Source organism: Mastigoproctus giganteus, chromosome 14 (assembly GCF_048544385.1).
Source record: "Mastigoproctus giganteus isolate SK-2022 chromosome 14, ASM4854438v1, whole genome shotgun sequence".
NCBI classification, from domain to species: Eukaryota; Metazoa; Arthropoda; class Arachnida; order Uropygi; family Thelyphonidae; genus Mastigoproctus; species Mastigoproctus giganteus.
In genome coordinates this window covers 16,915,922-16,933,708 of record NC_143588.1, presented here as the reverse complement: position 1 = coordinate 16,933,708, position 17,787 = coordinate 16,915,922, and the positions used below count along the sequence as shown (strand labels likewise).

General features: G+C 35.5%; 1 protein-coding gene across 1 annotated transcript in view; it reads left to right on the top strand.

The window, feature by feature from the left end:
* Positions 1–17,787, top strand: part of LOC150074996 (death effector domain-containing protein-like) — an 88,082-nt gene that overhangs the window by 51,697 nt on the left and 18,598 nt on the right. Inside the window, exons 2-3 of the mRNA XM_090389283.1 lie at positions 6,452–6,724; positions 12,847–13,086. Coding sequence (XP_090245409.1) covers positions 6,452–6,724; positions 12,847–13,086 — 513 coding nt within the window. The remainder of the gene's footprint in view (positions 1–6,451; positions 6,725–12,846; positions 13,087–17,787) is intronic.

The window sequence follows — 17,787 nt, the reverse complement described above, 5'->3', positions numbered from 1 at the left end:
TAAACCTGATATGCTTTCAGCAGTATCATTAATAAATACAGAAAACAACAGTGGGCCCAACAACAAACCCTGGGGGGGGCTCCACTAATAACATTGGTCCACAAAGAGCAGTGTCCGTTGATTACCACTCTGTCTTATTCCACTCAAACAGCTCTAACTATAGCAGCAACTTGCCCTTAATGCCATACTGCTCTAATTTGTACAGTAGTCTTCCATGTACAACAGTATCAAAAGCTTTTCTAAAATCCAAGTATTTGACATCAAAATTATTTTTTACATCCAGTTCCTTTGTGACCACATCACAGTGTAACCAGTTAAATGGAACCTTTATCTCATGGCTATTCCCAACCACGTGTTGTTTGGCATTACAAGAATGCAAAATGGGATGACCTGCGAGACTTCTTTTCCTTGGTCGGATTACTGTTTCAAAACTTCTGATGTCAACGTTTGCTCAGATCGTGTCAGTGAAATTATTCTTGCAGGAATGGAATCCCTTATCCCACACTCCACTTTAAAATCTCGTAATTTATCTAAACCTTGGTTTTCCAATAAATGTGCTAAAGCTGTCCAAGAGAAGAATGTTGCATATCGTAATTGGCTTGTTTCTAATTCTTCAGTTTCATTTTCTTCCTACACCAAAGCTCGCAACAGTTGTAAAGCAGTTATTAATCAGTCCAAACTAGAGTTTGAACAGGCTAAGAGTAGAAAACTTGCTTCTTGCCCTAATGGTAGCCGAGCATTCTGGTCTCTTGCCAAAGCTATTGGCTGCAACTTTTGCCCATCTTTGCTCCCACCTCTGTCCAAACCAGATGGTTCTGTTGCCACTTCAGCCAAGGATAAAGCTGACCTGCTAGCATTCCATTTTTCTTCCAGCTCATGTATTAATGATCTTGGTAAAACACCTCCCACCATTCCCAACACGCTCCATTCAATGCCTCCTGTGGTCTTCCGTCAAAAGGATATCAGAAGGATTTTGATGAATCTTGATGCTAAGAAAGCTCCAGGTCCTGATGGTATTTCTCCACTTGTTCTCAAAACCTGTGCTCCTGAACTTACTCCTATTCTTTGCCGCCTTTTTTCATCTTTTCATCTTCCTCATTTATTCATTCAACTGCCGTTTTCTGGAACAACCTTCATACGTATTTCCTGAAAATTACAATCTACAGAAGTTCAAGTCCAATGTCAACAAATATCTTCTTTCGTCTTCTTAACCTCAAACCCAAGCATGGTACTAAGTACTATAGGTTCTAATACCTCTCGTGTTTGGGGTTCACATAAAAAAAATAAGGTTAACAAACCAATCCCGTATGACTTATTACTGCAGTCTTGTCCAGATGATCCTGCAAAGCTTCTTTAACCGGTGACTCCATTATTTTCCCGGAACAGAAGTTAAACTAACAGGTCTGTAATTACTTGTCACCCTTTGTAAGTTGGGGATACATTTGCACATCTCCTATCTGTGAGGACCTCCCCTGAATACAAGGATGCTCTCATAATTATGGCTAAGGATTTGCTTAGTTCCTTTGCAGCCTCCCTCAGTATAACTCGATAGATCCCATCCATCCCAGGTACCTTTCTTGTGTTTAACTTCAACAATTTTTCCTCCGCTTTGCTCTCATTTATTACAAAATTATTTAGCTGTGTGCCAGAGTTTGATAAACTTCTGGCATTCACCTCCCAGAATATCTCCTCATGTGTGAATGTAGATGCAAAATACTCATTCAGTTTTGTCAGCTACCTGAGCAGGATCATCAGCAGTCGAACTATCGATATCAAATGGACCAATCTGATTCATTACCTTCCTTCTATGGTTTATATAAGTAAAGAACTCTTTGCATCTCTTGCCAAGGATCTCTCTTAATCTGCCTTCGCCTATCTAACTTCCTTTGTGACTTAAATACAGACCAGCTTATATCTACCATAGGCTTCTGCGTCACTTGTTAGTTTATATGCATCTCATGCATTTTTCTTCTTTGCCACAAGTCTCATTAGTTCATCTGACATCCATTTAGGCCTAAACCTTGAACAATATTTCTTATTTGGAACAAAAATCTAGTAGATTACCTCCTTGAATGCTTCCCATTTAGAATTTGCTGTTGGTAACGTCATCAGTTGGTCTCACTGTATAGAAGTTAAAAACTGTCTGAGACCACTGTAGTCACCTTTACGAAAGCAAAAGCCCTTTCCGTTACCCCCGATTGTAGTTACATCTTTGAGTAAATCCCACATCAGCGCACTGTGGTCACCTCCACCTAGTGGTTCCTTTATCTTAATGCATGAAGAATCACTACTAATAATCAAATCAAGAGTATTACTCCCTCTAGTTGCTCCCGAACATGCTGATGTAGAAAACAATCATCCAATAAATCCACAAAAGACTTGCTAGTGTGTGAGTGGCCAACCCACAAGTTCCAGTCTATATCTGGGAAGTTAAAATCCCCCATTATAAGACACTAATTTACTGGCCCACTCTCTGTATAATTGTTCATTGTACTCATCAGAGTCATTAGGCCTATAACAAACCTCTACTCTCAATTTTGCGTTTCCAGTGCTTATGTCACACTAAACTGACTCAACATTGCACTATCTACCTACGTCAACTGGATATACTTCCTTAAATTTTGTGTTTCTTAACTAAGAGCATAATCCCTCCTCCCTTCATGTCCTGTCTATCCTTTCTGTACACATCGTATTCCCCAATTTCCAATTCCACATTCCTTATATCTGTGTGACACTGCTTCTCTGATATCCCAACAATATTTGCCTTTGATGTTTTGACCAGCACTTCAAATTCATCAAATTTATTTACTAAACTCCTTGCTGATAATAATATATACAGATACCATGATAATAATATTCAGATGCTTTAAAAGCCTTGGTGCCATCTGCTTGCCTGCTTGGTGTAAAAGATGAATTAAGATAATTTTTGTGCTTTAATTACCAGAGTAAAATGCAAAATATTCAACCAGTTTTAAGATTGTGTGAGAGGTGTCTAGAAATGTGTGGATCCATTTATTGATGCAGAGATATGATCTTGGGTATAGATAGCAAGATCGTGGTGTCTGTTTGATAGTGAGAAGTTATCCGCACGTTTTCTTCAAATTTCAAATCCATAAAATATGATGATATTGATGTAGTCTCTGCCACGTAAATTCTTTCTGATAAATTCAGCTATCCAAGAGGGAGAGCAGTGGATATTATTTTTGTTATAGGAAAACACACTACTACTTACAACTTTTAATTTTATTTTACTGGAAATTAAAATAAAGAAAGTTTTGAATTTTCTTTAAATTTAGTTCTAGTAAAATCAAATAATGAAGTTCTACGAGTGTTATGTTCTCTCATAATTATTATAATCTGTGTGAATGCCTTTCACATCATTATTTTTTTGCATAATAATTGTTACAATTTGGGTACTTTATCTGTTTGGGTATAAGTGCAGTGTGACACTTGCTGCTCAGAAATCAGAATCAAAGCAGCTGAAGCCTAATTATAACTACCTTTGTATGTGACATATACAGTTGAAACACTTTATAGGAACCACCATGGGAATGAGAAAAACAAGTGTTATTTTGAAAGGATATTCTATTAATAAATCATAAAATCGGCAAAAGAACAAAGAAAAGTTAAGTAAGGGAATATTGTATATGCTTACCACTTTCTGTACAGTATAATAAAATATCGCAGTGTAAACTCTTAAAAGAAAGAGCAGTGGTTCTTAATGCAGGTTTTACTGTAACATATGTAAGATTTGAAAGATGACTGTAAAAAGGGATTGATTTATATGGCGAATATATGATAGGCAGAATCTTCAAAGCTAAAAATAGAAGTCTACTTGTATGTTGAATTAACTTATACATTGGAATATACAGAATTTAACCTTGGCTACATCAGTTCTCATTGCATTAATTGCTTTCAATGGAGTATGGAAGATTTGGTAACAAATTCAAACTCTTCACATTTTCAAAGAGGAGAGGAAAAGCTGAAATATAATAAATGTGCTGTTTATTTCTTGTTGCATATCAAACATTTAAATTTTAAAGCATTAGTTTTGTTTTTGAGGCAGTTCAGAATTCCTCATGTGATAGCGGTGTAATGATAAAGCTATTTATTGCTTATGTACTCCATAAAAAACAAAATTTGGAGGTCACTCAGATAATGAAATGGATATACAAAACTTCTGAAAATGAGAGCTTAGGTTTTGGTAAGGTTATTTTGATTAAATGTTTTTTTTTTCCCATAATATCTTTAACATGGTGTCTATAAAGTTTTGAAGCAGAAGATTCTGCTTGCAAAATATCCATCTTGTACTTTAAATAACTAACTGAATACAGGCCAAGAGTTTAAAATATTCTTAAATTTGGTATTGCACTTTAATATGTTCAGTTTTGCAAAGATGTACATGGAAAATTTCATAATTTATATTTTTCACTCTAGTCCACATTATATAGTTACTATCATAGTTATTTACTTTTAGGTAACTCCTGCAGAAACAGTGTAATGGTATACAAGAATATGAGAAATTTAGGAAACCAAATGCAACATCAAGTCTGAATGCAAAGTTCATAGAAGAAAATTGATACACTGACTTCATAAATTTTTTTTAATAGCTTTTTATCAAAGTTTTTCACTGTGTTCATCACAGTAGATGCTGATTCCTTTGGAGAATTTCACAATACAGATACTGGAAGGTTCTACAAAGAAAACTCTTAAAGTTTTTGGTTTCATCACAGTATTCATAAATCATAAGTGAACTGTAATGGAAAAATAGTGAGTTCTAAGTTTTGTGATCCTTTAAAAGTACTGCAAAGATTTTTTTTTTTTTTTTTTTTGTATTTTTTCTTGCATGTTAAAAATACCACCTCTTTGCTAAATTATGCATTTTGATATTTATCAGTTTTCTAAAAGTGGCTCTTCAATGCTTTCTTTTTTTCAGTGGCTGAAAATATTAAGTGCTTTCCTTCACTGCTATCCAGCAGAGGATTGCAAATAAAACAAACCACAAGAATGGAAGATGACTCCAATTTATTTGTAGAAATAATGAATAGCATATATTTTAATTATTTATAAAGTTATTTCAGAGTGACAGTATTTTTTCAGTATCTGCTTTTGAGTATTGCAGAGAATCTACACTTATTAGTTAATTTCAAGTTTTAATGCTCACAACTTGACAAAAAATCATGTTTAAAAATCCAAAAAAAAAAAAAAAAAAAAGAAAAGAAACAAAGAAAGAAAAGGAACTGAGAAATTCATTATTTCATCATCTAAAATTAAATTATTTCTTATATTGTATTCCTTCAGCATTTTAGTGTCAAATTTTTGAACCAATTTGCTTCTTTTACACATTAAAATTCAACCTAACAACAATTATTATTATTAGAGTTTACTTGTTAACTTTGTATTCATATCTGCACATTAATCAGAAAGGAAGCTTTTACTCCAGTACTTCACCAAAATGTCTTCTGCAATATCATCCATCACTCATCTGTTAGCCAACTTCATAAGCACCTGAACAAGGAGTCCCACATCTACATTGATGAGACTTGCTTCAATACACAGGTATGAACTCTGCTCTCCTCTGATACAAATTCTTGCAGAGATATGGGCAAATGCATCAGATTTCATAAAATTTTATATTTTTCCATATTCTGCAAGTTTCAAATAATATCTCAAAATACAGTATATTAGCATTCTTCACTTAACTTATGCATCAGAGTAACAAATTTTACTTCTATCTACTTTAAATAAACTTGACTGAAATTTTATTTACCATTATTTATTATTATTAACTTAATAAATCACATTTTGAGAAAAACATTTGGCTCTGGATATAGCTTTCATCTTTAAACAGTACACATATATTTTTAACTTAATTTTGTTTGAATATATTATTTTGAAAATTTTAAAATTGAAGTTAAGTACATGTGCCATATGTTATTGTCATGAATCATGTGTGCACACACTTTGTAGCCCTCCCGATTGCATATTACTAGTTGTAAACCTTATATTGCAGTCAAGCATTAGGTTTCTGATATTTTATTTCTCAGATTGGCATTCAGACTTCTGTAGTGCACTTAAATTATTTCATGTGGGATAGGATATTAGGCAAATGCATTAAATTCTAACAGCTCAGGTTATGCACATCACCAGAAATTTTTTTTTTTTTTTTTAGGGTGCATTTTCCAACTTATAATGATTATTTAAGCACTTGAAAGCAGATGAGTTATCTGCTACAGACTTGTTGGTGCAGTCATTGCACTTCATATAATAATCTGCCTTTCAGTTCAAAAAGCAATTATTCAAATGTTTGCGACGTTTTAATTATTAAGATTAAAAAGGGAAAACAATGAATGTTTATAAGTAGTTTGCATGAAAAGTTGGTTACCTCCTTTGATATTTGTAAAAAATTTTAATTAAAATATTTAAATCTTTTTGTGCCTTTTTGTTTCAGCACAAGTTGATTCTTTAGAACACCATAACGAAGTCAGTGTTGAGAATGTAACATTGGAAGAGGGTAACTATGCCAACATTCCGTCAGGTTCTAGATCCCACGGCAGATTTTTGGATTCTAGAGCTAATGCAGATAATTTATTTAGGGAAGGACAGCAAGATTCTGGGGAGCCTCTTGCAAAACGATTAAGAAGTGGTTCACGAAATGCACAGAATCATTCTTCAAACGCTAGGGATTCCAATCCTTTTAACAACAAGATTCAATATTCATGTGGTAAGATGATATTTCTCAGTAACAGAATGCTTAATTTTTATATAATAGTTTTATTCTGATTTGTTTGTGGCAGTAGTTAATATTATTATTCCTTAAAACTGAAACTGATTTTTAAGAAAATAGTAAACAGCATGTAAGAGTAACTTTTCCATTTATTCTTATGTTGCAACTTGTGATTTAACTGTGAATGTTTATAAATTAAGTTCTGTAGGGTTGTTTTTTCTAAACATTTACTGATGTGAGAGCCTCACTAAGTAAATAATTTAAAGTTCTAATTTTAAAAATAATATTCAATTTTTGTTAATTATTTGAGTCAGCTTGGTTAACTGTGGTCTCTATAAGGTCTTTCCTGTGGTCTTTGTAAGGTCACAAGTATGTAGGTTCAAATCCATACACTTCCATAAGAAATGCATAGCACATTGTGAATCATGGCACTGCTTAAGGTGTGGACACCACAAATTCAATATACATTCAGTCATAATGAATATACAGTAAACCCCCGCTATTCGCGGTATCTGTATTCGCGGTCGCAGATTTAATATAAAATGAAACCTAAAAAATGTGAATTTTAAAATGCCGTGAACATTTTCCGCCATAAAAAAACATGGCGTGGCTAAAATTATCTTTCCCGGTCAAAACAGCGCTCAGTGGGTCGGGGGAGAGGGGTGACAAAATCGCGAGCGTGGATGTTTCTCGCTAATCCTTGTTCAGTATGTGTTACGCGCTTGTCATGGAAGGTTTCGTCGTTTGCTTTTTGATTTATATGCTTATAAATTGAATAAATTTATCAATTTATAAACTGATAAATTGATTTTGTAAGCATATCAATTTATAAACTGATATGCTTACAAAAGTGATAAATCTACCGTTTTGCAGTGTAAAACAGACTTTTTCGAGTGTGTTAACGGAAGAAAGTGACTTTATTGTGGACAAGTTCTTTCTAACCCCTACAAAAATATGGCTACGAATAACAAGGGAAATGTGAAAAGATCAAAGAAGGTGATGACATTAGCGAATAAAATTGAGTTATTTGATAAAATTTCTAATGGTGAAAGTGTCTCCTCAGTGGCAAAACATTATAAAATCAATGAGTCAACGGTACGATCAAACAAGAAATCGGAAGAAAAAATCCGCCGTAGTGTCCGTGAAAACGCGCTAATTGCTTCAAAAATTTGCTCTGTAACTCGTGATGTTAAATTAGAAAAAATGGAAAAAGCTTTAAATCTGTGGATAGAAGACCGAACTCAAAATAAAATTCCGTAAAGTTCCCTCATAATTCGTGAAAAGGCAAAATTCCTTTATCAACACTTTAGCGAAACTGGTGATAGCACTGGCGGGATAAGCTAGCAAAGGCTCTGGTTTGAAAGATTTGTTTGAAATTTCTAATAAATATTACATTTAATATTAAATTGTTTCTTATTTTCATTTCGATCATATGCTTGCATTTCACTATGTACTGTCTATGTACATAGTCATATTATGAAGGTACGTATAATACATACATAGATAAAATTTTACACTAGTTTTTCTTATATATTTCCTACTTTGGAACGGAACCCCTTTATTACTATGGGAGCCATAACTCAGTATTCGCGTTTTCGGTATTCACGGCATTTCTCAGGAACGTAACCCCCGCGAATAGCGGGGGTTTACTGTATACTCTTCTGGCTATGGCCTTCTAATGAATAAACAATTTATGTAATTGTTTTTATTACTGTGTTGTTTGGGTATACGTGTTAATTAACACTATGACTATAATGTGAAATAACAAGAAAAATTAATATCAGTTGTATGTTCAAATCTAATCTGAATATGTTATTAGCAATACTATGTACATTAATACAGTTAAACCTCTGAAATCTTGTAACTTTTGGACTTGATCCTTACTGGATCTTGAAATTTTCCAGATTTTGGGTGTTCATATTATTATCATAAAAAATATACTACAGCTCATTGTGCACAGTACTGTACAAGTGTAGTTTCAACCCCCACCCCACCTGAGAGAAAGATAACATGCAAATATACGGAGGGAAAAAAATAAAGGGTAAAAAAATTCCTTCCAAAATATACCATATATGTGTGATGTATTTTTAAAGGGAATAACAAAATGCTTTAGACAATACAGTCATAATTCCAATAGGTAAAGGCTTGTGTATGTATTTTGAAAAACCACAGTTCTTTGGACTACATAATTTTCTTTAAGGTGGCTTATGGCAAATATGAGAAAGTTATGTCAGTGTTGCTTGCTAAAGGTATTCTCAAAGTTCTGAAACATTTACATGTAGTAACTTGTTACCTCATTCTGATGTTTTCTATACAAATTGTGAAACTGAGAAACCGAATGAACCATTGCTTATTATCAGAGTCACTAATCTTGTTCACCAATAGACAATTCCATAACCTAATAAATTTTTCTGTGTAGTTGGAGAACAGTAAAAACTGGGTTCTGAAGTGAAATCTTGGCACTGCACATTCAGCTCTAAGACATGGTGAAATTGCTAATCTAACAAAATTTGCTAATTCTCAGGTTATATGCCAGATTCGCTTACTTTCCTAAATACAGTAAACCCCACTATTCGCAGGGGTTACGTTCCTGAGAAATGACGCGAATACTGAGTTATGGCTCCCATAGTAATAAAGGGGTTCCGTTCCAAAGTATGAAATATATAAGAAAAACTAGTCTAAAATTTTGTCTATGTATTATATGTACCTTCATAATAACTATGTACATAGACAGTACATAGTGAAATGCAAGCATAAGGCATCAAAATGGAAATAAGAAACGATTTAATATTAAATCTAATATTTATTAGAAATTTCAAACAAATCTTTCAATCCAGCGCCTTTGCTATAGCTAAAAAACTTATACCGCCAGTGCTATCACCAGTTTCGCTAAAGTGTTGATAAAGGAGTTTTGCCTTTTCACGAATGATGAGTGAACTTAACGGAATTTTACTTTGAGTTCGGTCTTCTATCCACAGATTTAAAACTTTTTCCATTTTTCTAATTTAACATCACAACTTACAGAGCAAATTTTTGAAGCAATTAGCGTGTTTTCACGGACACTACGGCGGATTTTTTCTTCCGATTTCTTGATTGATTGTACCGTTGACTAATTGATTTTATAATGTTTTTCCACTGAGGAGACACTTTCACCATTAAAAATTTTGTCTAATAACTGAATTTTACTCGCTAATGTCATCACCTTCTTTGATTTTTTCACAATTCCCTTGTTATTCCTAGCCATATTTTTGTAGGGGTTAGAAAAGAACTTGTCCATAATAAAGTCACTTTTTTCCGTTAACACACTCAAAAAAGTCTGTTTACACTAACACACTGCAAAACGGTAGATTTTTCACTTTTGTAAGCATATCAATTTATAAAATTAAAAGCAAATGACAAAACATTCCATGACAAGCGCATAACACATACTGAACAAGGATTAGAGAGAAACATCCACGCTCACGATTTTGTCACCCCTCTCCTCCCCCACCCACTGAGTGCTGTTTTGACCGGGAAAGATGATTTTAGCCACGCCCATGTTTTTTTATGGCGGAAAATGTTCATGGCGATTTAAAATTCACATTTTTTTAGGTTTCATTTTATATTAAATCAGCGACCGCGAATAGCGGGGGTTTACTGTATAGCCAAAAAATGGTGGATGGTGCCAAATGTTGGATTTCAGATTTTGGGGGGTTTCAGTAGTTGTACACAAATAAGCTCTCTATTTCTCATTATAATGAAGTGGGGGTGAGGGGTGGACTGCATTCTCTTCATGACAGTATAGTCCTTTTGCCATTTGACTTTAGCATTAGCATTAGTAGAGGCATACGATGCAAGAAAGCAAGCTTCTGCAGCCTCAGCCAAAAAAAAAAAAAAAAAACGCTCCAATTTCACCCCTCCGTTCATCCCAGATACCTGTCCAGCTCAGCCTTAAATTTATTTAGGCTATCAACTTCCACAACAAAAGGTGGAAGTCTGTTCCACCAATCAACTACCCGCTGGCTAAAGGCAAACTTCCGCACATATATCTTACAACTGCCTCAATTTGAATTTATGCCCTCTCAGGTGATTATTCTGAGCAAGAGAAAGAATCCCATCAGCATTGAGCATGCTCAAATCGTTCAAAGCTTTATATACCTCAATCAGATCACCTTGCAGGTGCCTAGTCTCCAAACACTGTAATCTGCATTGTAGTCTTCAAACACTGTAATCCATTTTCTGGAATGGTTTTCCTAAAAATTACAATCTACAGAAATTCACGTCTAATGTTAAGAAGTATCTTTTTTCATCTTCTCAACCTTCAGCCCCTACACGGTACTAAGTGCTATGAGAACCTATAGTACTAAGTACCATAGTTTCTAATACCTTTCATGCCTTGGGTTTTCATTTAAAAAAAAGGAACAGTTTAAAAGTAAGCAATATTTTTGTCCTCATTTTCATTGTAGCTTAAAATTTTAATCTACAATGCGACCAAATAATTTTGAAGGAATAAATAATTTCCTCTAGGAAACAATAATTGATTTTGTCCAGACATATGGAATCAGGCAACATATGAAGGGCATATTCATCAGCCTTTCGCAGTAATTGCACTTAGAGGTTTTATTTCAAACATTGATATTTCAATCTTTCTATCAAAGGTAATAACATTTTATCCCCTTTTCTCTCCAGATTTGGAATCTCCAGTTATTATATTTTTTTCTTTTTGACAGGAATGGATTTTATGGTTGCCAAGTGCTGCACATGAAACAAAATTAATTTAAATAACTTAGAGAGGCAGGGTAAAAAAAAATTGTAGAAAGAAAGCAAGCAAAGTAGTTTTTGGAAGTTAGAACAAGGGTTATTAATGGTAGATAAGAAATATGAATGAGAAACCCTTTTGCATTATCATGTTGAACCATTTCCTACACTACAAGGTTCAGTCAAAGTAGTGATCAGCAGCCAACTGTTCCTAAACTAGCAGCAAGAGAATGAAACCAGACAATTAGTTTGCAGGCAGATGCCTCCATACACCTGCAGAAAGCATTCCAAAATTTCTACATCATTGTGATTTGTTTTCTGCTTTTTTCATCAGATGACATCTGTGATACTAAAGAGAATGGTAGATGTAGGATAGAAATGAACAGCATGCTGTGATCAGGTTTGTTGTTTGCGTGAGAAAGTTTGCTGCTGATATTCACCATGAATTAGTGTAGAGAAACCTCTGCTTTATTGAGTGAATAATTTCAAGTTGGGCCATGGAGTGTTAATGATAAAGCACATTCTAGCAGGCCAGTGATTTGATAATGTGCAACATGGGCAAGTTCTTGTCATGTTGGAGAGGCATTCAACGGTTAAGAACCTTTCAGAAGCTCTTGGTATCTCACAAGATTCTAGCATGTGAAATCCTACATGACTGCCTGAAGATGTCAAAAGTATCTCCCAGATGAGTGTTCAAGGAATTGAATGCCAATCAAATGGAAACACAGTGTTCTCCTAGTGAAAATATGATTTCCCGTGTCTTCTCAGTTACACAGAGTGGCAAGTACAAAAGCACAGTCAAAAACAATGGAACCATTCCACAAGCTAATTACCAAAAATTAGTAAGGCTTTTTTTTTCAGCCATTTGCTAAAAAAAATAAATAATAAAAAAATTTAAAAAAATGTATACATTCTTCTAGGATGGTTTTGGGAATATTTTTGTGTACCTTTTTCCCAGATATACCAGTTTCTGGTAATGCATATGTGGATGTTTTCCCAGAAATCAATAAAAAATGCAGGCATTTGGGAAATGGTTTTCTCCTACGCCATTGCATTTCAAATCCCCATCATGACCAGCAAGTGTCAGAAAGTGTGGCACTTGATGGGCATAAATGGGGAGAGGCCTGTATTGAAAATACAAACACAGATTGAAAATTGTGCTGCCCTTGGGTCCAGTATTTACAAATATGCCCACCATGTCAGAATATTCCAAAGCCTATAGACTGTGAATTTTGTTCAAAAAGAGGGACAGTTTGACAAAAAATAATATATATATATTTGTCTTCTGTGTTGTAGTTACAATAAAAAGCACTATCAGCCACTACTTTCTGACTATTGTACGTGAAGTTTATAAAATAACTCATATTTATACACATTTACAGATGTTCGACTACAAGTGAGAGCAGAATATATTAATCCGGAAAATGCCCTTAATGGCACAGTGTTTTCTAACAAGCCTGATCCATTGGAATCCCAGTTGGAACGCTTTGGTCAAGCTAATGCTATTTTACGATCTCGAGACCTTGGCTACGTTGTGTGCAGCATTAAATTTTCTGAAGCTTCTCACTTGGATGCCTTTTGGCGAGATTATTTAGATGGCTCTTTAGCTGATGCTCTTAAAGGTAACTTACTGATTGTAATTGTTTGATTATTTAATCTAAAGTTTACTGAAACACATTCTAATATTAAATGTTAATTGTTTTATAAATGAAGCCAATGCATAATTGTTTTATAAATCAATACGAACTGTAGCCAGTAGCAGACTTTCAGAATGTAAAGTGGTTAATCAGTTCATGTACCACTTTGTCTGTGTTAAACCATTTGCAGTGTTTGCTTTCCTGGACTATGAAATAGCATTTCATAGTCCAAGAAAGGATGTCAAGTGCTGCTGTTTATAAAATATTTACTCTGTAACTGCAGTAGCAAGTTCCTATGTGAAATACATGCTTCACTGATATTTTTTAAATCTAGTTGAAGTGAGGTGGTAAAGAAATTGAAAATCTACAGTAGTTAACCTTGATAATTCCTGGTGTTTATAAAAATGTACTCTGTAGTTGAGTGTATTTCAAACAAGAATACAGCAGTTTTACTTTTTGCTTTTTAGGACAACAGTAGTTTACTTTTGCTTTTTAGGATATACTTTCGCAATAACAACTGACATGTACACGTAACAATTAAAGCTTAATTTTTGAAGTTGTGTGCATGCATACTTGTGCCACACATAAAGGAGTGTTTCGGTATAATTCAGTTTCTAACAGCAGAAACATGAGATTCACAGAATGGTGCAGTGTATGAGGAACATCACAGTTCTCCATACTGTGCTATCTTCTGTTAGTGATAGATTTATATCATGTGTTAAGTCCCCCTTACTTATACACTGTAAAAACACTGACCTACCTTTCATATATAGTCATCTCATCTCATCTCTCACATATCATCTCATCTCATCTCATCTCACACATTTTATTGTAAGCAAATTCCATACATTTTTAAAACTTTATTTTGATTTCAGCCAGCTAAATAGGTTAGCATTTTAATGATAAATGTAATGTTACTGTAGTTTTAAGAAATACTTTTTTTTAACATAAATGTTAAAAGGCTAAGACTTTATTGTATTCTTCTCTTGACCTGATGGAAATTGACTCTTATTCAATTTAATTGAACTTGCACTCAACACGGCGACTCCGTAGCCCATGCTTCTTGATTAGACCATGGTTCGAGCCCGTGACCACCAAATGCGGAGGATGCGGAAAGTTCAGGGAATGACCACCGCATATCCCCGGAGCAATATGGCCTTAGTTACTAATGCTCCTAAAAACCAAATAACAACAACAGCACTCAACACAGTGATAATTTTCACACTATGGAAGTAACACTTGCATTTTGTTAAGCAACTTCTCAGTGTAAGTAAAGGGAAAATATGTTGAATAAATTGTTCTGTAATTTCCTTGAGTTAAAAGGGTAACCAAATTAAGATATCACTTAAATTAATGCAAGTTTTTTCCTCTTTAACCTGCCAGTTTCAATTTAGATAATAACTTGAAAGTTGTCCCTAACAGCATGTGTCAGCAAGTGATAACATATTCATGACTTTATAAGAAAAAATCAACAGTCAGTTTTATCAGCCGGTATCTTTTTATCTTTAAGCTAAAAGCTATAGAGAAATTCTATTTAGCATTAGCATTAGTCCACGAAGAGCACTGTCCATTGACTACCACTCTCTGTCTTCTCCCATCAACCATATATTTTTCCATTGTAGCAACTTGTCCTTAATGCCATACTGCTCCAATTTGTACAGTAGTCTTCCATGTGCAACAGTATCAAAATCTTTCCTGAAATCCAAGTATGTGATAGGGCTTTTGCTCATGCTGCAAGTAAGTTAAATGGCTTATATTCAAGCACTCATGTATCTACACATTTATTCTATGTAGACAGAATGAATGAGTATATACAGTTGTTCTCCATGTCAGTGCCTTACAAAGTGTACTGCTTGCTTGACGTTTGTAGATCTGCCTGGAGAGGTACACTTCCTAGTTCATTTCACAAATATATGTGGTCTCAATTCTAATCTCAATGATGTCCATTTCCACTTGCAGTCTGCCAAACCCCATGTACTTTTTCTGGCAGAATCTCAGTTATCAGTTGATTCAACTACTGCTCATATCAAGTTGCCCAAATTATTTGGTGTATGATTCCTTTCGCCTCAAAGGTGGTACTTTGTGCATATGTCCGTTCCGATATTCCCTGTCAGACTCTTGGTAATTTGGAATCTCCTCTTTTCGATCTTATCTGGCTTAAAATCTCTCTACCTCATTCTGTCAAATTCATCTGTTGTCTCTACCATTCTCCAAACTCAGGCAGAGTTGTACAGGTAGATATGAACTTTTCTGAGCACTGCAGATGGTCTGCAAGAGTAGCTCATGGTGTCTTGTCAATGATATACAGGAATTTTTCTAGCAGGGATAAGGAGAGGTGATTATCCCCTTGTTGGCAATGGTCAGGCCACACTGTTGTTGTTGTTTATAGGAGCATTAGCAACTAAGGCCATATTGCTCCGGGGATATGCGGTGGTCATTCCTTGACCTTTCCGCATCCTCCGTATTTGGTGGTCATGGGCTCGAACCCCGGTCTAATCAAGAAGCATGTGCTACGCACTGCTGCTCCTGCCCACCTGGCTACGGAGGCGGCCGCTACAGGCCACACCTTGAGTACTGTATACAGGTCTGAAGACCTCATTTTAAGAAGGATGTAGAGCTGTTAGAACGAGTACAGGGAAGGGCAACAAGATTAGTGAATGGAACGAAGGGTTCCTCTTAGAAGGGCGCCTCCGTAGCCAGGTGGGAAGGAGCAGCAGCGCGTAGCACACGCTTCTTGATTAGACCGGTGTTCGAGCCCATCACCACCAAATATGGAGGATGCGGAAAGGTCGGGGAATGACCACCGCATATCCCGGAGCAATATAGCCTTAGTTGCTAATGCTCCTAAAAACCAAAATAACTAACTAACTAACTCCTCTTAGAAGAAAGGCTTAAGTTTTGCAGATTACTGTGTATGGAGACTAAGCACATTCAAGGTGATCTGATTGAGGTGTATAAAGCCTTGAATTGTTTGAGCATGCTCAATGCTGATGGGATTCTTTCTCTTGCTCAGAATAATCACCTGAGAGGGCATAAGTTCAAATTGAGGAAAGACAGTTGCAGGATAGATGTGCAGATGTTTGCCTTTAGCCAGCGGGTAGTTGATTGGTGGAACAGACTTCCTTCTTTCGTTGTGGTAGTTGATCGCCTAAATAAATTTAAGCTTGAGCTGGACAGGTATTTGGAATGAGCTGAGGGGTGAAATGGGAGCAGTTTTTTTTTTTCTTTTTTGCTGCTTCTGCATAAGCTTTACTTTCTTGCATCATGTTTTTCTTCCAACTCATCATATGCCTACTAATGCTAACTCCACTAATCACTTGGAGCTCTTCGACTTCCTCTCTTTGCAACTTTCTCCAGTCCAACTTTCCTAACAGTGAGGTAATTTTCCTTGGTGATTTTGATGTTCACAACTCTAGCTGGCTTCCGTTTTCTAGTCACACCGACCCAGCTGGCCAAGATGCTGAGGCTTGTGCAATTACTAATGACCTTACACAGATTGTTCATTTATCTACAAGAATACCGGAACAATTCTAACCATACAGCCAAAACACTTGGTCGTTTTCTCACAAACAACCTTTCTAAGTACACGGTTAAAGTGAGTAGTCCTTTAGGCACCTCAGATCACAACTTGGTCATTGTCTCTTCTCCAATGGAGCCTTTATGTCATGGCTATTCCCAACCTCGTGTTGTTTGGCATTACAAGAATGCAAAATGGGATGACCTGAGAGATTTCTTTTCCTCGGTCGGACTACTGTTTCAAAACTTCTGATGTCAATGTTTGCTCAGATCATGTCAGTGAAATTATTCTTGTACGAATCTATTTACTGTCCAACTTCCTTTATCCCACACACCACTTTAAAATCTCGTCCTTTATCTAAACCTTGGTTTTCCAATAAATCAGGTAAGGCCGTTGAGGAGAATAATGTTGCATATCGTAATTGGCTTGTTTTCAAATCTTCAGTTTCATTTTCTGCCTACACCAAAGCTTGCAACAGTTGTAAAGCAGTTATCAGTCCAAACTAGATTTTGAACAGGCTACGATTAGAAAACTTGCTTCTTGCCGTAATGGTAGCTGAGCATTCTGGTCTCTTGCCAAAGCTATTGGCCACAACTTTTGCCCATCTCTGCTCCCACCTCTCTCAAAACCAGATGGTTCTGTTGTCACTTCGGCCAAGGATAAAGCTGACCTGCTAGCATTCCATTTTTCTTCCAACTCATGTATTAATGATTAAACACCTCCCATCATTCCCAACATGCTCCATTGAATGCCTACAGTGGCCTTCCGTCAAAAGGATGTCAGAAGGATTTTGACGAATCTTGATGGTAAGAAAGCTCCGGGTCCCAATGGTATTTCTCCACTTGTTCTCAAAACCAGTGCTCCTGAACTTACTCCTGTTCTTTGCTGCCTTTTCTCACTTTCTTATTCCAAAGGCGTTTTTCCTTCTGCTTGGAAATTTGTTCATATCCAGTTAGTTCCTAAAAGGGTGACAAATCCCTTCCATCCAATTATTGTCCCATTGCAATTACTTCTACTCTTTCTAAAGTAATTGAGAAATCAATTAACCACCAACTGTTAAACTACCTAGAAACCTTCTGTCTGATCAACGAGTGCCACTATGGATTCCATCAGTGTTGATCCATTGTGATATACTGGCTTATTTATGCACTAATTCAATGGAAAGGTTC